The sequence below is a fragment of the Chlamydomonas reinhardtii genome, chromosome 3 (assembly GCF_000002595.2).
Source record: "Chlamydomonas reinhardtii strain CC-503 cw92 mt+ chromosome 3, whole genome shotgun sequence".
NCBI classification, from domain to species: Eukaryota; Viridiplantae; Chlorophyta; class Chlorophyceae; order Chlamydomonadales; family Chlamydomonadaceae; genus Chlamydomonas; species Chlamydomonas reinhardtii.
In genome coordinates, this window is record NC_057006.1 from 5,292,891 (window position 1) to 5,315,272 (window position 22,382).

At 67.3% G+C, this 22,382-nt stretch overlaps 2 protein-coding genes across 2 annotated transcripts; both read right to left on the minus strand.

Moving 5' to 3' along the window:
• Window positions 1-2: 2 nt before the first annotated feature.
• On the minus strand, window positions 3-17,528 carry CHLRE_03g183700v5 (uncharacterized protein). The gene is made up of 32 exons (XM_043061078.1): window positions 14,934-17,528; window positions 14,401-14,799; window positions 14,115-14,236; window positions 13,710-13,989; window positions 13,309-13,577; window positions 12,857-13,079; window positions 12,554-12,696; window positions 12,159-12,375; window positions 11,757-11,933; window positions 11,309-11,415; window positions 10,368-11,006; window positions 8,846-10,082; window positions 8,516-8,641; window positions 8,148-8,318; window positions 7,954-8,012; window positions 7,122-7,728; window positions 6,358-6,879; window positions 6,161-6,205; window positions 5,881-6,026; window positions 5,540-5,695; window positions 5,164-5,332; window positions 4,418-4,945; window positions 4,119-4,247; window positions 3,794-3,967; window positions 3,479-3,595; window positions 3,060-3,302; window positions 2,620-2,784; window positions 2,276-2,378; window positions 1,709-2,024; window positions 1,189-1,526; window positions 670-950; window positions 3-506 (listed from the first exon to the last, which is right to left on the minus strand). Exons 1-32 carry the CDS (start codon window positions 17,070-17,072, stop codon window positions 270-272), a joined length of 10,584 nt encoding a protein of 3,527 aa, XP_042926207.1. The 5' UTR covers window positions 17,073-17,528; the 3' UTR covers window positions 3-269.
• A 157-nt stretch (window positions 17,529-17,685) lies between these two features.
• CHLRE_03g183750v5 (uncharacterized protein) lies at window positions 17,686-22,278 on the minus strand. The gene is made up of 5 exons (XM_043061079.1): window positions 22,158-22,278; window positions 22,001-22,067; window positions 21,326-21,880; window positions 19,900-20,814; window positions 17,686-19,764 (listed from the first exon to the last, which is right to left on the minus strand). Exons 1-5 carry the CDS (start codon window positions 22,211-22,213, stop codon window positions 18,220-18,222), a joined length of 3,138 nt encoding a protein of 1,045 aa, XP_042926208.1. The 5' UTR covers window positions 22,214-22,278; the 3' UTR covers window positions 17,686-18,219.
• Between the last annotated feature and the right edge of the window lie 104 nt (window positions 22,279-22,382).

Here is a 22,382-nt window from a genome sequence, read left to right on the forward strand (position 1 = left end):
ACCAGTCGCTTTCCTCTGCGCTTCCTCACCTCTCCACACGCCGACAATGACACCAATCAATACGGTGCCGACGATGACGCCTCCAATACCGCGTATGCAGTGGAGAGCTCCACACCCTCAGCACACACGTCCATGAATCTCCCAGCGATACAGTCCCCCTATGGGCATGCCTCGTCTCCTGCTTCACACTGCACATCACTGCCCGCAACGCACACATCCTGCGACACGCCACGTCACACCTTGTCACACACATCATCATCAAGTCAACGTTACACGCGTGGCTGTGGTGCCGGCGGCACGGCCCCCAACTGCACGTGCCCCACAGCTCCAACAGCCGTAGCGGCAGCGGCTGCATTCGGGGTGCCATTGCCGTACTGGTACGCGCCCGTGTTCACGGCCGCGGGCTGCTGCGACATGGCGGCAGAGCGGGCCAGAGCCGCACGTGCTTCTCCCTCATCCCGCCGCTTGTGCTCCTCATCCAGCTTCATGAGGCCGATGGTGCGGACCTGACGGGCAGGGCGGGGATTGGGTTGGGTGGGGCCGCAAGCATAAGGGTTTGGCTGGGTAGGCAATCCGGGCGCAAGGAAGCCGAACATAGCCAAGGAACACCAACCACATTCCCGGACACGAGGTCACCTCCAACATCACCCTCCCGACCCGCCCACGCACCATCTTGCCACGGCGCACGCTGTCCGCGAACGTGGCGCTAAACAGCAGGCGCGTCTGCAGCCAGTCCACCACCCCCAGCCAGGCGCACAGCGACACCACGCACAGCAGCCCGCCGCCCAGCGCCCAGTCCATCGCCCAGTACACGCCGTCCACCAGGGCCCGGCAGGCGGCCGACCCGGGGGCCAGCACCTCCAGGCCGGCGTGCGCCGCCAGCACCAGCTGGCTGTTGACGTACAGCAGCAGCGCCAGGTTGGACAGCGCCGGGCCGCTGAACACACGCACTGTGGGGGTTGATGGGGGGAGAGGTGGAGGGTGGAGATGTGGGTGGGTGGCGGGGGTTCAGCAGCAAGGCGATGGTGCGGAAAGGGAACGCAAGGTACGCAACTCATGTTGCCATGAGAGGTGGGCAAGACCGGGGAGGCGTGCTGAGCAAGTAGGAAATGTGTGCGCAGGCAAGGTAGCTGTGTGGTAATGTGGGTATGAGCCACTGTCCAATGCCCGACCCCACGCCGCACGCACCTGCAACCACGAGGTACGCCACCAGGCCGGCGACCAGGCCCAGCGCCGCCGCCACTCGGAACCGCCGCCACGCCCGCGCCGCTCCACGCTCCGCGAAGCGCCGCTGCAGCCCCCAGCTCAGCCCCAGCAGCGCCCACAGCAGCGCCGTGGCCGCACCAAACACCAGCAGCGGCGACCGCACTGCCGGCGGCCCCGCGCCCACCGTCAGGTCCAAGCGCGAGGCGGCTGCGCCCGCCAGCACCAGCCGCGGCAGTGCGCCCTCCACCAGCCGGCCCGCCGCCGTAAGCCCCGCGTCCGTGACGGCGCCGCGCTCGTTGCGCACCTTCTCCAGCTGCTTCCTGTGTGGGCAATGGATCAGTTCGCGCGTTCGTGTGCGCGTTCGTGTGCGCGTGAGAATGTGCCTGTGTAAGCGCTGGATCGAGAGCATACGCCCAAGCCCAAGAAGCCGTTGCCCTAAACCAAAAACGACCACCGAACTGCGGTAGCCACACCTGGAACCCCATCCATCCCCATCACCCACCTGTTCCAGGTGTACCAGCTGGTGCCGGTGACGGCGTCTGCCTCGCCACGCATCCAGCCTCGCCACACCGCCCAGTCGCGCGCCGCCTTGTCGGATTTAAAGCCCATGGGGTTGAACCACAGCGGCGAGAACAGCAGGCTCACACAAACCAGCCAAGTGCCCCAGGTCACGGCGGCGTAGGAGCAGCCGGAGCAGTCCTCCACGGCAGCGGTCAGCAGCAGCAGGTGTAGCAGCTCGGCGCCAAAGTACAGGTGCGAGCGGGCGTAGTTGGTGTAGAGCGTGGTGAAGGAGGAGGAGGTGATGGAGAAGCCGCGGCCTGAGGGGATGGCAGCCGACAGTACGGTGTAGCGGTGCCGAATTGTCCCGCGTTCGCAAACCGCATGCAGAGGTGGGGTACCAAACCTAAATTCAAACCTGTCCCAGGCCAACAGCATTGGAACCAGCACCAGCACCAGCACCAGCACCAGCACCAGCACCAGCACCAGCACCAGCACCAGCACCAGCACCAGCACCAGCACCAGCACCAGCACCAGCTCAGCACCCACCCGTATACTAGCACGCACGCACCTGTGGAGATGTACCTCGCTCCGCCGTACGTGATGTCGTCTTTGAAGAAGGCCGCCGTGGTCTGCTGCCGGAAAACAGCGAACGCCAGGCTGCCCGCCACCAGCTGCAAGCGGGCGGCCAGTGCAGCGCAGCAGTAGCGGCAGTAGCAGCAGTGCAGAGGCGAACGGGGTGGGCCTCGGCACACAAGGCAGATACACAGCAACAGCACGTACGCATGCGGCCCTATGGACGCCTCCTTGCCCGCCACGAAACTGCATGTCCTCCTGCACCACGACCCGCCATCTGCTCTGTTCCGCCCCCGCCCTTACGCCCAGCAGTCACCATGCTCCGTGCATCGCACCCACCTGCATCAGCAACGTGGCGGCTGTCCGCAGCAGCCCGCTCTCCAGCAGCAGCTGCGCCGCGTACGGTAGCAGCATGAGGGGGCCCAGGCTGAGCACGTGCTCCACACCCAGTGTGTCCTCCAGTGTGAACGAGGGGGTGGCACTGTCGGGTGGGGAGGTGACCACCTGTGGAATGGGTAGGTAAGGCATCGGGTGGTGGAAGGTACGGAATGGGGGTTGGGGCAGCAGCCTCATTGCAATCGGGGCGAGAGCAATTACGCTTTTGAGCGTCCACTTGCTCGAGCACAAGGTACCGGTACCTTGCAGTTGAGAGTTGGGAACCTTGCCGCCTGCAACGTTGACCCCGGTGCAACAAGAAATGCACGATCAGCCATCACCCTCAAACACTCGCCAACACCAGTCACCACCCTCCAACAGCACTCTACCAGACACGGCCGCACCTGCACATTGGAGGCGCGAGCCAGCGCAAACACCGCCACCACGAATATGTTGAGGTGCACGGAGGTCATAATCAACAAGCTGTTGATGTAGTAGCCCAGTCCGGAATGGTAAAGGTGGAACAGCCGGGCCAGGTCCAGCCGTGGCGCCAGTCGGGCCACGTCGCGACTGACCACACACTCGCCGCCGCCGCCGCTGATCTTGACCTCGAAGGCGTTGATGGAGTCAAAGCCCATGTCGCGGCCCTGGGAGGGAGATGAGGGAAGACGGAGTCGGCGACGAGCAAGGTTTCCCGGCGTGGGAGTGTGGAGGGAGGGAGAGGTGGGAGGGATTGGCCGGGACGTGCGTGCAGGTCACGATGGATGTGTGACGGAGGTCATCACGCATTGCAACGACCCTTGTAGCATGTCCACTAACACACCTTGCCGCAGCTGATGTACTCGCGGTACTTGATCTGGCCGCCACGCAGCGTGTGGTTCATGCCTCCAAAGATGTCCTCACTGATGTGCAGCTGACGCGTGGCCTTGGACACGCCGCCCTTGGGGGAGCACACACAAACAGCAACAAAAAGAGTTTGTCGCAGGGCGCGTACTGACATTACTGCAGGGGCGTTTGGCGCGCCTGCCGCACTTCCAACAAAACAGCAACAGCGTGTAGCAAGCCGCCGCGTCTGCGTGAAGCCGCACGACACCCCACTGGGCGAGCCCCGTCACGCGTTGGCACAACCCGCTCTCACCCGTGTCATGATGTGCAGCTTGTTGAAGACGTCGGGGTGGCCGTAGTGCATGCGCACCCGGCCCGGGTAGCTCATCACGCGCTGCACGATGGTGCCAAACGCGAACTCGGCAGCCGCCGCAAAGGTACCCAGTGCGCCGCTCACGTCGCTGAAGATCCACTCCCGGAAGCCCACCTGACCAAGATCACAAGGGTCATTCCAGAAGGATGCAGGAATGAGCAGTTGCTTGGGCAGGCCTGCTCCTACCGTACCGACCTCTGTCGCATTGCTCGCACGCCAATTTACACGGGAGTACCTTACACCAATACGTGGCAACGTGACTCACCAGTGCCACGGGGTTCTCACGCTGCGTGCGTGCCGCCAATGCCTCCCGGTGCGCCTCCGCCGTGGTGCTGCTGCGGGGCCGGGCCGCGGCGCGGACAAGGTGCCGCGGCGCCGGGTCCGGTTGCAGCTCCTGTGAGACACACGGATTGCAAGAGAGAACTGGGCTAAGGACAGGACTTGCGTGTGAATCCAGCTTGCCCAGTGTGTGTCCTACACCCACGGGGCCGCCCGGCCACCCGCGGGCTGCCAGACCCCACCGACCGCCCGACCGCCTGGCCACCTCCGCACACACGTACAGACCTGCAGCAGGTTCCTCATTTTGAGCGCCTCCGCCAGCGCGTTGTCCTGGTTCATGTCGATGGTCTGCAGCGCCTCGCCGAAGCAGAAGATGACGGCGTGGTTCTGGTTCTCGGGCTTGCCCTCGCCGATGATCACGCCGCGAGAGGAGAAGCGGTTGGTGGGCAGCCGCACGCGGTACAACTCTATCGTGGGGCTGACAGCCGCGGCGCCTGCGCCTCCTCCCACACCACCCGTGCTGGTGCTGCGGCTACCGCTGCCGGCCGCAGGCTGCGGAGCCGTACTGCCGTACGGTCCTGGCGGCTGGAGTCGGGCGGTCGTGGCGGCGGCGGGATGGTGGGGATTGCCGGTCATGAGCACGCTGTAGTCGGTTGCCGGGCCCTGCTGCTGGCCCGCCGGGCCTGTGGCGGCGGCGCTGTCCAGGTACGCCACCTGCAGCTGCCCGCCCGGGTACTGCAGGCACAGCGTGTCCACACTCTCCGCCAGCCAGCGCCGCCGCAGGTCGGGCGCCTTGCGCGCGCGGCCGTACACCTGCGGTGTGTGTGTGGTGTGTGTGTGGTGTGTGTCAGAGGTGTGTGTTTAGGGGCGCCGGGTGCACGTGTAGTCCGGATGAGTGTGCCGCAGAGTACTGTGTGGACGGGGCATGGCCACTACGCATACCCTATGCGTGTGTGCACACGTCTGCTAGCAAGTTGGGGCGATATTGCCCACACGCCCCACGACCCAGCCATGCCACTCTGCGCTCTCACCTGGCACGCACACACGTATTGGAACTTGGCCCCCACCAGCGCCTCCACCCAGCCCTCGTACGCCGCCGGGCTGACGTCCGGGGGGCGCGGGCACTCCAGCTGCACGTGCAGCCGCACAGCCGCGCGGTAGCACATCATGCCGCGCACCGTGCGCGCCAGCAGCTGACCCCTGCATGGGTGGCGAGTGGGAGCGAGATGCAGGGAATGGCTTAGTGCGGCCTGGTCCGAGGCGAACCAGGCAGACCAGCAGAAGCCCCTGTCGCCTCCCGCTTCCCCCTCTTGTATGACTTGTATCCGCATGCCTGCTCGCCCCCGCATCAGCACCGCAGCACCAGCAGCACCAGCAGCACCAGCAGCCATCGGCCAGCCACCGCACCTGTAGCTCGCCCACAGCTGCAGCTGCAGGGCCAGTGCGTGCAGGGGGCCGCCCCCGCCGAAGTCGTTCTCAGTGACACGGGCAGTGTCGGCGCCCGCCAGGCGGCTGCGGCTGAGGCGCTGAAGGAAGTTGGACCAGTCCCCCGGAAAAACAGACCTGTGGGGTGGGGAGGGCGGTTGGACAGGAGGCGGCAGGGGTGAGTTTGCGGTGACAGACAGGTGAAAAGGGAGCAGCGGCGCCCTCAAAGGAGGTCGTTGTGTGGGCAGCCCACGCCCCCCATCCACACCCGGCTAGCTATTGACGCAGCAGGGGTGATGCCTACGGACTGCGGCCCCACGCACCTGAGATAGGCCATAAGCGACACGTCATCCTCTGTCTCACTAAGCAGGTCCGTCAGCCGCCCGCCGCCGCCACTGCCGCTGCGGGGCGGCGGCGCCAGCCCCAGCTTCCGCGCTACCAGGTCAGCGTCCAGCGGGTACAGCACGTCCTACGTGTGAGAATGTGTACGGTATGTGCGGTTCACAGTGGGCGTTGGGCGGAGGCGCGGCGCGCGCAACCGCCAGTCCACATCACAGCACGGCTGCATCCCCCAGCTCCCTGCACACGCCGCGCAGCCCTCACCTCCTCATAGCATGGCGTCAGCACAGACCAGCTGGGCATGTGGACCTGCAAGCGCAACACGATGAAAGCAGGAAGGCGACACACGTCGCACGCGAACAAGATCCCGTGCTCAAGCCTCGACGCCACCTGCCACCTGCCCTGCCCTGCCCTGCCACCTTTACGGCCCTGCCCCGTCCCCTCCAGGCTCCAGTACCCACCAGCGGGTCGGGCTGTGTGAGCTGTGGGTTGGATAGGCTGTTGACGAAGAAGCCCAGCAGCCGCAGCGCCTCGGGGCTGGAGGGGCGGCAGGCGCTGGCGGGAGTGGTCAGCATCTTGACCAGCACGCCCACCACCCGCCGCCTGAGGGACACCTCGGGAGAGGACTCGGCTTCCGCCGCCGCCTCCGGCGTGGCGGGAAGGGTTGAGGAGGCGGAGGCGGAAGCGTGGGAGGGCGTGCGAGAGGGGGCCTGAGAGGGCGGAGGCCGGGGCGTTGAGGCGCTGGGGAGGCTGGGAATGGTGGGCTGGGAGGCGGTGGTGGGGCCAGAGGCTGCCGTGAAGGCGTAGGCTGGGGCGGGGTGCTGGCTCGGGTACTGGCTCGTTGGCTGCAGGTCGGTGTGGGTGTCCGCCGGGTGGTCGCGTGTGAAGGAGGAGGCGGTAGCGACACGGCGGCCGGAGGGAAGCATGTTGGTCAGGCAGGCCGCCAGCACGTCTGTAGGGCGAGCCACCACGTCGGCGAGCACCTGCATGTCGCACGTGGGGGGAAGGCACAATCACACACGTGCAGGCCGCGCCCCAGAATAAGGTCACGCACATGGGCTGCAGGCGGAAGACATACTTAGCAAAACACATGGACGATAGTGGGCCGGTGATGCAGCACGTCTTCACCACCACCACCACCACACTGGCTGCTGGGAACATGCGGGGCAGACCACGATGACGCCCTCCGCCCGTTGCCCGCCTATCGGTCTCATGCGCCACGCACCTGCGCCACCACCTCCTCCAGCTCATCCGCTGCGACCTCTGCCGCCCGGCCCAGTCGTCCGCTGCGCACCGCCCGCCGCATGGCCTGGCCCTCCGCCGCCAGCCCCTCCACCACCTCGCGCAGGCTGCCCGCCACACTCCGGGCCGCCGCCGCCGCCGCGGCTGCCGACACAGACGCCACCGGTGAGGGTGCCACCGGCGGCGCCGTTTGCCAGGTACCGACCGCCGACGGTGGTACTGCCTCTGCCAGCTCCGCCGCACCCGGCGCGGCTTCTGGCTGCTTGCGGATGTCGGGCCCCTTGGTGGCTGCGGAGCGGCCAAAGGCCACATCGCTGCTGCCCTCGGCGTGGCGTCCCTTGAAGCCCTGAAGGTGCTGGGCGTGGGCCTGGGCATGCGTATGGGTTTGGTGGTAGTGCTGCTGCTGCTGCTGCTGCTGCTGCTGCTGGTGGTGCTGTTGCTGCTGCTGTTGCCTGTTGAGCGTGTGGATGTGGCGAGCGGCCGGGCCCGCCAGCTCGTCCAGCTGCTTCACCAGCGACTGGCCCGCCCGCAGCAGCCGGGCCCGGCTGTTACTGTGCTCGATGTCGGCCGTGCTGTGCATGAAGGGCGTACTGCAAGGGGCGGCGGTAGCGGCAGTGGCAAGCAGCCCCAGCAGGGGCAGCGGGAGGAGGCGTCAGGGGGAGGCGTCAGGGACAGGTTGTTGCGCGGTAGTCTGTGCAGCGGCTCCAGCAGACAGTGGCCTGGTGGGGCGGCTGGAGACAATGCCGGTCTGCTGGTGGGCGGCGCAGGCCGCCGCCGTAGACACAAACACGCGCACACGCGCACACGGCTCCCACCTCAGCAGCACCTCGGCCTGCACCGCCGACAGCACACACAGCTCACAGCCCAGCCACACCTGCAGAAGTGGCGGCGGCGCCGCAGTGTGCACAAGAGCAGGTCAGGGGCTCCGTGTAAAGGATTCATAGCACCGCCTGCTGAGACCCTGCCATGTTCACCCAGCCCACGCCTGCACGGGACCTTAGGCACCCACCAACAGGGAACGTAGCTCGGTAAAGATGGTGGTGGTGGCGCCCGAGTTGGTCGGCCCCGCCGCCGCCGCCGGACCCAGTCCGGGGCTGAGGCGGCCCGTGTCCACCGCCGCCTCCACCACACCAGCATAGAAGAAAGGGGGCAGCAGCAGCGGCCGCAGCGTGTGACGGGTCTGGGGCCAACAGTGCGGGGTTGTGCAATGTGGGGGCGGCATCGGGGTTTTGTGGGAAGGTATCGAAGGAAACGGAAGTCGTGGCATGCAACATGACCCTAAGCGCCCCTGAAGCGCGATGCCGTACACACGTCCACGCCCACAGACACAGGCCGTAGCGCTCTCCCCCACCCACCCAACCCGCCAGCCGCACCCACCCTGCAGTGCCCCGCTGGCAGTCGCATGAAGCGCAGGTTGTCTTGTTCGCGGTCGCTGATGAGGTCCGCCCCCCGCAGGTCCTCAACCACCGCGTCCCACACGCGCGCGAACGCGTCCCACACCGCCTGCGGCACCATAAGTGGGCATGGCAATCGTCAGTTGAAGGTTGATGACTGCCACGGCGGATAGCAGTGACTCATTGGCACAGCAAGCCCACCATGCAGACCATTGCACAATAACAAGTGCGTCAAGAAACAGTCTCACAACAGACACCCGTCCACACACGAAGCCGTGCACACTGTACGAGTGTACGGAGGTACAGCACGTACCAGATCTCCGTTGGCCCGACTGAGCAGCTCCTCCACACTGAGGTCCTCCGTACGACACAGCGCCATAACGCGGTCGGCCCCAACCACCCGGCCACTGCTGCCGCCGCCGCCGCTGCTGCCGCCGCCGACAGTGGCCTCCTGCCTGTCGCCGACTTCCACCGACGCCATCACGTTCACCGAACCCTGGCTGGCATGCGTCAGCAGCGTCCGGCGGCTGCTGAGGGCTCCGCTGCCGCCGCCGGCGCTGCCGCCGCCGCCGGCTATGGTTGGGGTTGAGGATAGGGCTGCTGGAGGCGGCAGCGCCGGTCCTTGAAACCGCAGCATTGGTGCCGCTGCGGCGCCGCTACCAGCGGCAGTGACCGGCCCGGGCCCGTCCTGGTCGCGCTGGCCGCTGCCGCCGTCCTGCCCTGTGGGCGAGGGGAAGGCGGGTGCGCTGTGCGGCGCAACGTCCGGAAGCCGTCGGTCGCCACTGCCGTACACGCGAGGGTCGACGTAGGGGGCGCCAGCGAAGGCCGCGGCCGAGGCTGCGGAGCGCGGGCTGAGAGCGCCGCCGCCGCCGCCGGGGTTGCGGCTGTTAGATGCCGGCGGTGACGTCACCTCAGCTACCGGGCCGGCAGGCCGCTGGGGGCCGCGGTGGCGGTCATGGGTAAAGCCGCGGGGCGTGCCGCGGGGAGAGCCGCCGCCGCCGCCGCCCGCGCAGGTGGTCGCTGCAGGCACCTGTCTCACTGGCGACGGTGAGCGCGGGAGCAGGGGTGACTGCGGCTGCGGCGGCAGCGGCACGACCGTGTTCCGGCAGTAGCTCGAGGGGCGCGCCTCGTGGTGCTGCTTGCGGGGCGCCTGCTGCTGATGGCTGCTACTGCCCATGTTCCGCGTGGGCGTGCCGCGGCGCTGCCACAGCCCCGCTGCGCCTGGGCTCCACACCGCGTGCGGGCTGCCGATAGCGGGGCTACGCGGCGGGCTGTGCGCACCCTCCTCGCCGCTGCTACAGCCACCGTCGGCCCTGCCTGCAGCTGTAGCGGCGGCGTACCGTATCGCGGACCCGACCGTGTCACGGCGACGGCGTGGCGTAAAGAAGCCCACCAGAGCCGCCCCCGACGGCGCCGTCGCCTGCGTGCTTGCCGCTGGCTCCACCGCCTCTGCCACCCCGCCAGGAGGCAGCGCCGCGCCGCGGCCCCGGCTGCCATCAGTGGCAGCTGCGCCGCTGCTGCCGGCGGCCGCAGGTGCTTCCACTGCGTCACTGGGACGTAGCCGCAGTCGCAAGGCTTCAACCGCTGGCACAGGTTCTGGCACTGGCGCTGGCGCTGGCGCTTGTGGGTGCTGGTGTGCGTGTGCGTGAGGGTGCTGACTCGCGCCCCAAGGCCACGGACTGCCACGGCCGAGGGAGCGCTGCCACAGGCCAAAAACACCCTGTGCCAGACCCAGCCGCGCAGGCCCGCCACCCTCTGCTGCCGCTGCCGCGGCCGCCGGGGCCCCACGTGCGTGCCCCTGCGCAACAAGGGGTGTGTCCTGTTGCCCATGGTACCTCGGCCGTCCGGCGGTGATTGCAGCCTGCACATTGTCCGTGTCTGACTCCCCTCCTGCGCTGCTGTCACCGTTGTTGGCAGCTCCAGGCAGCCGCGGCCGCCGCTGTCCATCTGCGCCACCGCACGCTGCCGGCACCTCCGCTGCCTCCGCGCCCTCGTCGTCATCCCCACCGCCATCCTCAGATTCTATGCCGAGGTAACGCCTCCGGCGCCTTCGCTGATGCCCATCGTCTTGCTGCAGCTGCTGCCGCTGCCGCCGCCGCTGTCCCACAACACCCGAATCAGCCCACCACGTGCGGCCCTCCCTCTCCTCCGCCCCTCCTGCTGAGGGTGCGGTGTGGCCATCTCCCGCCTCCGCACCACCAGCACCACCACCACCATACTCAACGTCAGCGAGCAGGCTGTTGCTGCTTTGTGCGCCGCCGACGCTGCTGCTGCTGCCGATGCCGCCCGTGCCGCTGCTGCCGCGGCCGTGGCCCTCGTCGTCTTCGTCGTCTGCGCCCGGCAGCGGCGCCAGTGGCCGGTCGGGCACGAGTGTCGCGGCCTGTGCGGCGGCGTGCCCGGTCTCTTGCAGCTCGCGCCGCAGCGCCCGGCGGTGTGTGGCCACGCCCTCCGCGGACATACAGCGTCGCCACCACCTGCCGCGTGGGGCCGTGAGCGAGCATGTCAGCGTGCTTCCTGCCTTTCCCCTTTCTGGTCATTGCGGCCGCTTCGTTGTGGCCATCCAAGTAAGCCCACACGATCCACCAGGGCCCCAGCAATACCACCTGCATCACTAGCGTCTTGCAGCCCACAGCTGCCAATCCACAGCTCTACATTCCAACAGCATGCGTGCGCCCCTCCAGCTGCCCAGTCCCCACCAAAAGCTTCCTCCCCTCAACCTCCCCCCCTCAAATTAGGTCAACATCCCTCCTTCCCCCCCCCCCCGCCACACACACACCTGACCGGGCTCTTCTGGAACTCCGCCCTCAGCTCGCTCCAGCTGGCCACTGTGCCCAGGTCCAGCCGCAGCAGCCCCCGAGCCAGCCCGAACAGCGCCATCACCACCTGTGCGGCGGGGGCGTCGTACAGGGGGGGGGCAGGGGCTGAGGAGCGAGGGCAGGGGCAGGGAGAGGATCAGGGGCACATGCAAGACTGGTGTGTTTGTAAGGTGGGTTCGTGCTGCGTGCAGATGAGGCCCCATGCTTCCGTGAGCAGGTGCCAAAAGTACGCATGCGCCCGCACGCCACTCCCTCGACACCGCATACCGCATGCCGCATGCGGGCAGGCATCGCCATCCCCGCACAGTACCCGCCAGAGCCAACGCCAACGCCAACGCCTGCCCACAACGCGCCATCGCGCAACCACCACGGGCACGACCCCGGCCACCCATTCCACACTCCGCTCACGTTGTATGCGATGGTGGTGTCGGCCAGGCACACAAGCACCAGCGGCGCCATCCGCAGCGCCACCAGAATCCAGTCGCCGTCGATGCAGGGCACCGAGGCGGCCAGGGCGGCCGGCAGCATGCGCCGCAGCAGGGAGGTGGTGCAGCCCAGCCACTGCCGCTGAAGCAGCGCGCGGACCTGGGGCAGCGATGGGCAAGGTGCGGGTGCCATGGCGTTTCAGTAGCCTCGCCCGAGCTTCTCACGCGTAGGGGCGTGTCCGCCAACCCGTCCTCACACACGCTCTTCGCTTGCCAATCGAATCGCCCTCACGCGCGCTAGCGGCTGCCGCAGTGCGACGCCCCTCCCTCTCCACGCCGTTCAACTCACCTGCCCAACCCACCCGCCCAACCCACCCAAGCCTACCGGTTCCACCAGGGGTTTGGCGATGGCGTAATACTCAAACGCCACCTTGGCCGCCATCACCACCGCCCACATGACCCAGTTGGCCAAACACACACGCCACGTGACGCCCAGCCGCCCCTCCAGCCAGCACTCGGCGGCGGGTACGGCGCTGTAGCAGGACAGCAGGCGGCGCAGGCGGCCCGGCATCGGCAGTAGCGCCAGGCCGCTGACCCGGTAGCTGTAAAGGGGGAGCGCAGGGGGCCGGGTCAGCTGCAAGCCCAAAGCCACGTCTCATTCGCCCACACGTTGCAGCCCTGCACATGGGTACAGACACACACACACACACACACACACCGCCGCTTTCGTTTCGTTTTCTTAACACACACACACACACACACCGCCACTGGCGGCCTCACCCGAAGCGTGTGGTGAGCAGCTCGTGGCCGACCACCACCGCCGCGTACACCGCCGCCCCCGTCAGCCAGTAGGCCCGCACCCAGTGCTGCAGGCTGGCACCGCCCGGCGCCCAGGCGGTCGGGTCGTCCAAGACACCAAAGCCCTGGAGACAAACACGCAGTGTGGCGGCGTGGCGGCAGCGGAAAGGCAGCAGCGTCGTTCACGTGCACCGCACGGCACAGCAGCACAGCGCCTCACACCGTACCTCACAACAGCGGTGTTGAGGTGTCCAACCCGCAAGCCTGCACCCACACCCACCGCACCTGCCAGTACACAATGTAGAGGAAGGTGAGCGCCGCCGCCGCCAGCACCCAGTCCGCCGCACCCAGCAGCCCCCCCAGTAGCGGCTGCCCCTCCTGCCACACCGGCCGCCGGGCCGCTCGTGCCGCAGTGGCGGACTCGGCAGGCGACGGAATCTTCTTTGGGGCCGCTGTTGCGGCACTGGCGGCAGTGGCGATCGGGGGCCGTCGCCGTTCCGTTTTCGTTCTGCAAACAGAACCGTGAAATGACAGGAGGCGGTGTTCAGGCTACCGTATTGCTACCAGCTACCTGCAGCACCGCGTTTGGCTTTGCTACCAGGATCCCCCACGTCTCACAGCCTCATAGCATTTGCCAAGTCATGATCAATGGGCCAGCACCCAGGAGTGCCCGCAGCCCACCGGCCGCACCCAGTGATGCCGTACGTCCGCTGGTGCCAGCCACCAGACCCCCACACCTGCTGCGAGCCTCAGCCTTGGCCCGCCGCCGCTGCCGCGCCGCGATGGGGTCGGCCGGCCGCCGCGTCATCCACCAGTTGGCCAACCGCTCCGCCGCCGCCAGCCAGGCGTGCGTCAGCATCGCGCTGCTGAGCACACCCCAGTCGCCGGGCGCGAAGGCGGCCGCCAGCTCCAAATGCAGAAGCACCAGCTGCAGGCTGAAGACGCGGTAGAAGGCGCGCAAGACCGCCGCCCAGCTGCGCCGCTCGCGGTAGGTCTTGACAAACACCTGCGCACGCATGTGTGCGTATGAGGGTTCTTGCTTGCATAGCCCGCCCGCGTCGTGCCGCCGCCACCAGACACAACGGCAAGGCATAAGCGCAGGACACTGCCTCACAATCCTCAACCACACACGCCGCACCTTGCTGCTCCAGAAGTCCGCAGCGCGCTGCGCGTCGAAGGGGGCCAACCCGGTGGGTGCCGCTGCCGGCTGCTGCTGAGGCGGCCCCCTTGGAGCTGCGGCCTCTCCAGCAACCTCACTCGCAGGCGCTGCGCCCCTGTTGCTGTTGCTGTTGCTGTTGTCTGCAGCTGCGCTGGCGGCGCGGCCGCTGTCGCTGTTGCTGCTGCATCGATTGCGGGGCTGTCCGAGTTGTGTGATGCGGGTCCAGGCATCGTTCACGTCTCCTGCCTCCAGCTGAGACCTGCATATAACAGAAATAAGCATGGCCAACTTGCGCACCGCTTGACCGTTGTCGAGACAGAATAAAGTGCATGTAACGCAACACTTTATGAAGCCAGCATAGCCAGCAGTCACCAACCGCCTCACCGCTGCACGCCCAGCTCCGCCAGCAGCCTGCCCAGCACGTCCTGCCGGCACAGCGACTCATTCACGTCGTCATAGCCCAGGCGATGGGCCACCTCCACACCAGCGTCAAACAGTGCATCCATCTGCACCGCACGCGCGCCCAAACCGCAACACACAGCAAGGTCAGTGCAGCATTCACCACGGGGCTGAGCTTATACGCGCCGGTATGTCATGTCCGTAGCGCACACCCGCCGCGCACGGCAACACACACAGATAAACACACATACTCATACACACACATGCACACCTCGTAGCTGAGGAAGTAGAACAGCGGCGTCACAACGCGATCGGTCACAAAGCCGCCGTCGCCAAACGCCGCCATCTCCGCCGCCAGCTCCGCATCCAGCAGGGATCCACTCACGTGCGGCAACACCGCCGCCGCCGCTGAGCGACACGCCGGCAGCGCAGCGGCACACAGCTCCGGCGTCAGCGCCTGCGGGTTGTGCGGCTGGGGGCTGCCGCCCGCCTCTTCGGCCGCGGCGGTCGCGAGCTCGTATAGCTGCCGGGCGGCGGCGGGGCTGAAGGTCGGCGGCGCGATGCTGCTGGCGTTGTTGCTGCTAGGCGTGGCGGCCGGCGTAATGGCGGGGCAGGGAGGCTCACGGGCAATGATGCCGCCCGCCGCCAGTTGCACCGCCGAGATGCTTCTCTGTGTTGGCAATGGGAGGATTCGGCACTTGCGGCAGATGCAAGGATAGGTCCGCAGCGGCTATCATGCGCATGTAAGGGGCGAAACACAGCTGGAATTCCTGCAGCTCATGCGGACCAATACACGCGACCCACCTGCAGCTGGTTCCGGAGGCGGACACGGCGCTCCCGCAGCCCCTCCCCCGCAACGCCAGCTCCAGGCCCCCGCGCCTGCCCCAGTCCTGCCTCCGGCCCCGCTGCCGGCGCCGGCGCCGCCACGGCCTCTGGCGGCAGCAGCGGCATGCCTCGACGCCACAGCGCCCGCGCGGTGTCGCTGTGCGCCGCCGCCCAGAACAGGAACCACAGCAGCTCGGGCGTGTGGCGCAAGTTGGCTGCCTCGCTGTACAGCAGGAAGTACAGGCACAGCTCCAGGAGCATACCGTGCACCGCGCCCGTGTCCCACCACCGCGCAGCCGCCAGCTTGCGCGCCGCCTCCCGCGGCCGCGGCGGCAGCCCCACATGTGCGCACCAACCGCGCTCGTAGCCGTGGAAGATGGAGGTGTGAAGCTCATACACCGCAAGTGCAAAGCGCGGCCGGCCGGCACCGGCGGCGGCCGCCTCTGCGGCCGCTGCCCCGGCTTCCAGGCCTGGCTGCGGCGGCAGGGCAGACGAGGTAGCGGCCGCAGCAGCTGCAGCCTCGGCTGCGGCTCGCAGCTGCGAGGTCGTCGGGCGCATGCGCGGCAACAGATTGTGTGCCAACAGGCGACACAGGTGGTCGCCAGCCAGGAAGGCAGTGGCGGGGGTCCACTGCGGCGAGGGCGAGCCGCGTGTGTCGGGGTTGAGGTTGAAGGCCTGGAAGCCAAAACCCCGCGCCACACGCCACGTCACCTCGTGCACCAGCCCCTCCCACTCCCTACCGTACAGCAGCGGCCGCCTGCCGCCCGCCGCGCACAGCATCTCGCCGTACCACCCGCCGTCACCTCCAGGGTACCCTGCTGGTAGCGCGTACTCCAAGCCAGCGGCGGCACCGCCGCCGCTGACGCCCCCTGCGGAGTGAGCGTCATAGTTGGTGCCGCCGGCGGGGCGGCCACCAGCCAATGGATGCGACGGTGCGTTGGGCGCTGTAAGTGTAGGCGGCCCGTTGCCGCTGGGCGGGGACGGGGCAGAGCTGTCGCCCCAGGAGGAGGGCGAGGTGGCGGAAGCGGGCGTGCCTGATCCTGGTGGTGTGCTGGCAGCCGCGCAAGCGGGCGCCAGCTGTGGCGGCAGCGGTGTGTGGGGCAGCGGCTGCGCTTGGCCCTGCGCCGCGCCTGGCAGTGGCTGTGGGTGCCGCGGAGGCAGCGGCGGCGGCTGCAGAGTGGGCGGCATTGGCAGCTGTGGGTTCAAGTACCTGGCGGAGGAGTGTCCGGAGGAGCCGCTTGCCACTGCAGAAGCCGAGGCTGACACCGAGACGTCGTTCGAGGTGATAGTCTCATGTGAGCCCCCAAACACGGCACTCGGCCCCGGCCCGGCTGCATGCGGGATGCCCCGGTTTTCAGCTGCCCAGGCCATCGGTGGTCGCACAGGCGCCTGAAGCTGCAACGGCATTTGCGCCGGCGGCGGTGCCACTGCGTAGGCTGCGCCTCTGAGGCCGGCTGGGGTGTTGCGGGGCGGCGTAGAGACAGCCACAGACTGCTGGCTGGGCGTTGACATAGGATTGCCTGAACTGCTTAACAGGCTGGCGCCGACAGCCGCTGATGACGCTGACACGGCAGTCGCCCCCGGCGCAGTGACGGCCGGCGGCTCGCATGGCTGAGGTGAGGGCGAAGGGTACAGCGCTGCGCGACCGGGCGAGGGTCCTCGAGACGGAATGCAAGCGCCAGCAGCTTGCGCCGCCGCTGCTGCTGCTGCTGCGGCGGCGGCAATGCTCCCATCGCCACTGCTGCTGCTGGGCTGGCGGCTGCGGGCACTGACGGCGCCGGCGCCCAGAACGGGCGGACGGGCTGCCAGCGGTATGCGGCGCTGGGAGTCCGACAATATGGAGAGCCCCCATGATGCCCGGGGTGCTAGTTCTTCTGGCTCCGCACCAATGCCGCCGCCGCCGCTGCTGTCGCCGACGCCTTGGGCTGCATCCACTGCTTCTCCTGCTGTTACGGGCCCGCCGGCCTCACTGCCCCACTGCCGGCTGTAGCCCCTCAAGGGGCCTCCGCCCCCTGTTCCAGACTGGGGTCGGCTAGGGGTCTGAGGCGAGGGTTGCTCGCCAGGCAGTGCGACCAGTGGAAGGTGCTGCATGTGCTCGAGGTCGCCGCCGCCTGGCATTTTTGGACCTCAGCGGAAAGCTGCTGGTTGCAGACCGTGACCGAGAGCTCCGAGGCTACGTTTCCCGTTGGGTCAAGGCCTGAACCGATAGTAACGTGCGTCCGCCCGCTGACCGGCCGTGTCCGTTTAGTCCGCGTTACTTGTGCCCGCTATGCGATGCTAATGCTAAGCCCGCGTGGCCACATACACAGTCCTATGGCGCTTCGTGAGTCATTGCTAGTATCGACAGCTCATGTTTGGTAGTGCAACGCAGCTTCCCCGCAGGAGAGGCGAGGCGCTCCTAGTCTTCTAGAGATGCAAGGGGCAAGGACTGACTTCCCAGAGGTAGAGGTAATAACATGTTGGCGCGAAGGCAGTGTTGATTTTGGTAGAATGTGTATTTAAGAAAAGAACTTAGCGAGCTCTCGGGTTCGGCATCGGTAATATTACAGCACATGCTTTCACTTGTTTCTCATTGAAGGCTCTTGTATGAATGATAAATGGAATAATAATGTCATATGTACTTTGGTGATAGCAGGCAGGAGCAGGCTGAGCGGTATGCTTGCTCCCGCCAAAACTTGACTTGCTGCCAAGGGCGCACCATGGCTGCAAGTGATAGTGGATCTAGGATGACAGGCAGCGCGGTTTACAGAAAAGTAAAGCAATGTCACCAAATACCACTGTATGCCCACCTTGTGAAAATAGTCTTTGCCAGCGCCGCCGGGAGACGAACCGATCCTATGGCACAGCTACAGACGCCACCACCCCTTCGCGTGCCATACCAGCAACCCGACCAGCAACCGCGGGGTGATAGCTGCGGAATCCCTTCGCTTTCTCCAATCACCTTTCGAGTCCTAAAGCATTATGTAAACGAAATCTTCTCCCTCGTCCACGCAACGTGCTCACCTCCCTGTCCTCAAGCTGTACACATCAGGCACGGCCAGCCCCGGCCGTCGCCGCACACAGCACGCCTTTTCGCCTCCGCCGGGCACTAACCGCTCTATCTTCACATTGTACAAGCGCCACTTTTAATCCAAGCTTCATTATACAATGAAACACGCTCCTGCTCTGCTATATTCAGCAGCTCGATTGCCTAACACTGCGGCCGAAGACCACGCTGTGTTCTGGAGCATGTGTGACAGTGTGGCGCGCACCGCCTACTGCCCATCTAGATTACACACTGCTCCAAGTCCACACACACCGTGCACAGGCTGCGTTTGAGCCGTACGCCGGCGTCAGCAGCCACCGCTCGCGCCGTCGCCCGGCTGCTTCCAGCTGGCAGCTGCAGCCGCACGCCGCCGCCCAGCCCCGCCGCGCCAGAGTCCGTTGTGCGGAGCACAATGCGCTTGAGGTCACAAGATGAGCTTGTGCGCCCCCGCACCTCCTCCGCACCGCTCTCCACGCCGGTACACATGCCCTTGCCCAGCTTACTGGCTGGCCTGCCGAGCCTTCCTTTGCCGACGCGCTTGCAGCCATGCCTGTGTGGCCGCCCATTGCCAACCGCTACCGCATCCGCCGCAGCTGCAACAGCCGACGACGCCCTCAGCGCCCGCTGCCGCGTTCCCACGGCGTGCAGCATTTCGCCCCGGTTCGCCCGCACCAGCGCCAGCAGCGCTTGGCACGGCCGCCCGCGCAGCTGCAGGCCCAGCGCACCAAGCGAGCGCAGCAGCCGGCGTAGCCCGTCCACCGGCCACTCCTCCTGCCGCGACAGGCAGTGCTGCAGGTACTTCGCCATCCATCCCGCCGTCGGCCGGAAGTGCAGTGCCGCCAGCGAGTGCACCAGCCCCAGCAGCTGCTGCGCGCTCAGCTGCTCATAGCTGCCTTCCAGCCCCGCCAGAACGCGCTGCAGCCACGCACCGGGCGGCGGCAGCCGCAGCCGCGCGAGTGCCGCCAGCAGGCCGCCGGCCTGCCAGGGCGCCAGCTGCGCCGACCGCACCTCCAGCACGGCCTGCAGCTCCTGCATGTAGGCCGCCCCCGGCCGCATGCATAGCCGGGATATGGACAGGAGCAGCGCACACAGCGCGTCCGTAGACAGGCCAGCCAGACGGCCGCCCGTGGCCCGCTCAAGGCCGCGGGTCAGCGCGTGGCGGCGCGGCGCGAGCCGCGCGCGCAGCCGTGCCGCCGAGTGCTTGGCAGCAGCGCGGCCGCGGGAGCTGGGCGCCTGGCGCACCGACACGCCTGCCAGCGTGGACAGCAGGCGCACCGCCGAGGTGGGCGGCAGCTCCGCAAAGATGTCAGGAGACCGCCTGCGCTGTCCTTGAGGCACGGTGTGATGAATCGATGGCACCTCGGACTCATGCGCGACCAGGCTCCTGAATCCGCCCTCACTGCTGCTCCTGTGCGGCAGCAGCGGGCCACCGCTGACGGGGGCGCCAGCGGCCGCGAGCACCGCATCCCGCAGCGCCGGCGGCAGGCGCGCGCCGAACGCGCTGTAAGCTGCAACCACCACCTGCAGCCCGTGCGCCCGCAGCCGTGTAGCTAGCGCCGTCAGCCGCGCCCCCAGGCGGTTAAGGCAGTCCGCCGGCGGGCAGAAGCCCAGCCGCGTCAGCGCCCACATCAGCGCCAGCATCTCTGACGACTTGGCTGCGGGCGCCTGCAGCGCAGCGCAGTGCAGCAGTAGCTCCATGGTGGCGGCGTCGGGCCCCAGGTCCAGCCGCGCCAGCGCCCACAGCGACACCGACACGCACTGGAAGCTGGCTTGGGCAGGCAGCACCTACGGGAGGAACGGACAAAGCGGGCGACCCCGAGGGCGCGTAAGCTACACACGGCAAAGCGGCGAAGATGCTGCGACCTACGGTGGTTGCGTCATGCTCGGCCCCGTCACGAGCTCATCTTGCTAGGGGCGCACCTGGTGAAAGCGCTGCAGCAGCGCGCGGGTGGTGTCTGCCCCCGGCCGGATCTTCAGCCTGGCAAACGCCACCAGCACCGTGCACAGCCCCTGCGCGGTGAGCAGGTGCGCCGATCGCCCCGTCACCTCCACCAGAGCATACAGGTGGTGCCGCGGCGCCGGCGCGGGAGGCGCTGCCGCCGCCGCAGAGCCACTGCCGTGCATGGCTCCTGCAGCTGCTGTGCCGAGCCGCGGTGCTCCGGTCACAGGGTCTGCGGCTGCTGAGCCCGCTGCACCAGGATGCTTCGGAGCGGCCAGTGCGGCGGACCTGCCCAGCACAAACCACATGTTCGCCAGGTCCTGGCCCGACAGGTCACAGCGCCAAGACGGCGAAGCCGGCGCCGAAGGACTCCCAGAGCTCTGGTAGTCGCGACGGCCTGCTCCCGACGAGACCGAGCCTGAAGGCGGCAGTGAGCACGCCCGCAGCAGATGTGGCAGCGCCGCCGCCGCCAGGCCCCGCGCCGCCACGGGGTCTAGCCGGTGCAGCGCCGTCACCGCCATCACGATCTCGCCGTTGCTGAAACGGTACATGCAGGCGGCGGCGCGCGAGCACAGCGCCGACACCAGTCCCGGCAGAGACTCCGCGTACGGGCTACCGCTGCTGCTGGCGCCACTGCTGGCGCTGCCGGAGGCAGAGGCGGCCTCGCTCGCCGGCGCTAGCCCTGCAGCTGGTGACGCCCCGGCTGACGCCGCCTCGCCGTCTGCAGGTGGCGGGCACAGCCTGGAGAGCGCCCAGGCCATGTGCGCCAGTTCCTGCGGCTTGAGCTCGTCCACGTGCAGCTTCGCTGCCGATATGAACTTGCGCAGCCACGCCGGCACAGGCTGCCGGCCCATGGCTGCCAGAGTTGCCAGCGCCCACGACAGGTTGGCCAGCTCCTGCAAGTACCGTATTGGTAGAAGCACATTTCGTCAGTGTAAGCATTTGACAGCAGCCACGCCTCAATGGTGCGATTTTTGCGGCGGCGGCGGCAGCAGCGGGGGCGCGTGCGCGCATCTTGGTAGCGGAGGGGGCGGGAAAGGCCAAGTGGAGGAGGAGAGCGCAGCGCCGCCCAAGAAGCGGCGCAAGCGCGCAGGCTGAGGAGCCGGCTGGTGTCTAGGTAGCGGTCCGCGGTGGGGCTGGCAGGGCATGCGTAACGGCATGACAAGTAGTGCGGCTGTTGACAACTGTGCTGCGTCTGGCTGCGGTTGGCTCTGCTGTGGCATTGCGATTGCTAGGCACCTGGTTTGGCTATGTGCCTGTGGAAACCGACCCCGGCTATGTCCGGGCGATGAGGTTGTTCGGCCTCAGACTGTGGAGGGGCTCAGCCCCTTTCCCGTGACCGGGCAACACTTGTCAGATGCTGTATGCACGCTCCGTCTGCGTCTAGCGACCTCCCACCCAAGTCACCTGCGCGTTAAACTTTTCCATGCGCACGTACGCCTCGAACAGGAACTGGTTCAGCAGCGGCGGTGCGGGGCTGTAGCCCAGCTTGCACACCGCCCAAAGCACGTTGGCCACCGCGCGCGGGTCAAACGTGGGCAGCCGCTGCGCCACCAGCTCCGACACCTCGCCCAGGAAGCGGGAGAAGCGGCCTCGCTCCGAGACCTCCAGGCCGTGCGGACTGGGCACCAGTTTGGGCAGCCGGCACACGAGCGCGCTGATGTGGACATGGTTAAAGGATAGCGCGTTGGCGTGGGCCAGATCCGCCAGCTGTTGCCAGGAGCCCGCGGTCATGATTGAGTTGATGAGATACTTGCTGACAGCGCGGTCTTGCGTGCCAGTGCGCGGTGGCTGGGCGGGCGGGGCTGCAGGCGGCTGCTGCCGCCGCCCGGGGTGCCGCTCAACCGCCGGGTGGTGCGCAGCGCCGCGGACCGAGGGCTGGTGGGGTCCAGTGAGCGTCGACTGACGCTGCTCGACGAGCCCCTGAAAGCCGGGGTCTGCTAACGTTACAAGCCGGCACACCTGTGAGAGTCACAGAGGCAGAGAGCGGGTTGGCGCCGACGCCAAATCGCGAATTGCGCCTCCGAAAGCAGGTCAGGTCGGAGAGCGCAATCTTCGGATCTCTTCGCCCCTACGGCCCACCTTGACCGCAGCTAGGCTCGTGCTTATCAGCGGGCCAGCATCGCCCAGCCCTGGCGCCAAACTTCGCCTGCAAGGCAGTTGCAGCGCGAGTTTGGGCTTAGTCCTCCCGCCCTTACGGAAATGCTATGCCGCGTATGACCTGGGTACCCAAAGCTACCTGATGGCTGGTTGACTACATGTTCGCCCCGCAAAGCAACGCCGGAAGCTCGCCATCGAATGTGCAGGCCAGGCTTTTCGAGCCCGTTAGACTGCTATGCGAGATAAGCTGTTTTCACCAGAGTAAGTGCATACTAAAATGGCAGTACCGTCCAGTTTTCTGGGTTTGGGGCGCTTTCCACCGAAAGCGCTTGCACAGCATGCATCTTTTTGCGAGAGCTGCCCT

Coding starts and splice junctions, on each gene's coding strand:
- CHLRE_03g183700v5 (XM_043061078.1), bottom strand. CDS start 17,072: ATGCCAGGCGGCGGCGACCTCGAGCACATGCAGCACCTTCCACTGGTC. Junction 11,934..12,158: donor CCAAACCCCTGGTGGAACCG/GTAGGCTTGGGT, acceptor TCGCTGCCCCAG/GTCCGCGCGCTGCTTCAGCG. Junction 5,696..5,880: donor TCGCTTATGGCCTATCTCAG/GTGCGTGGGGCC, acceptor CCCACCCCACAG/GTCTGTTTTTCCGGGGGACT.
- CHLRE_03g183750v5 (XM_043061079.1), bottom strand. CDS start 22,213: ATGGCGAGCTTCCGGCGTTGCTTTGCGGGGCGAACATGTAGTCAACCA. Junction 21,881..22,000: donor CGAGCCTAGCTGCGGTCAAG/GTGGGCCGTAGG, acceptor TGACTCTCACAG/GTGTGCCGGCTTGTAACGTT. Junction 19,765..19,899: donor TGCTGCAGCGCTTTCACCAG/GTGCGCCCCTAG, acceptor TTCCTCCCGTAG/GTGCTGCCTGCCCAAGCCAG.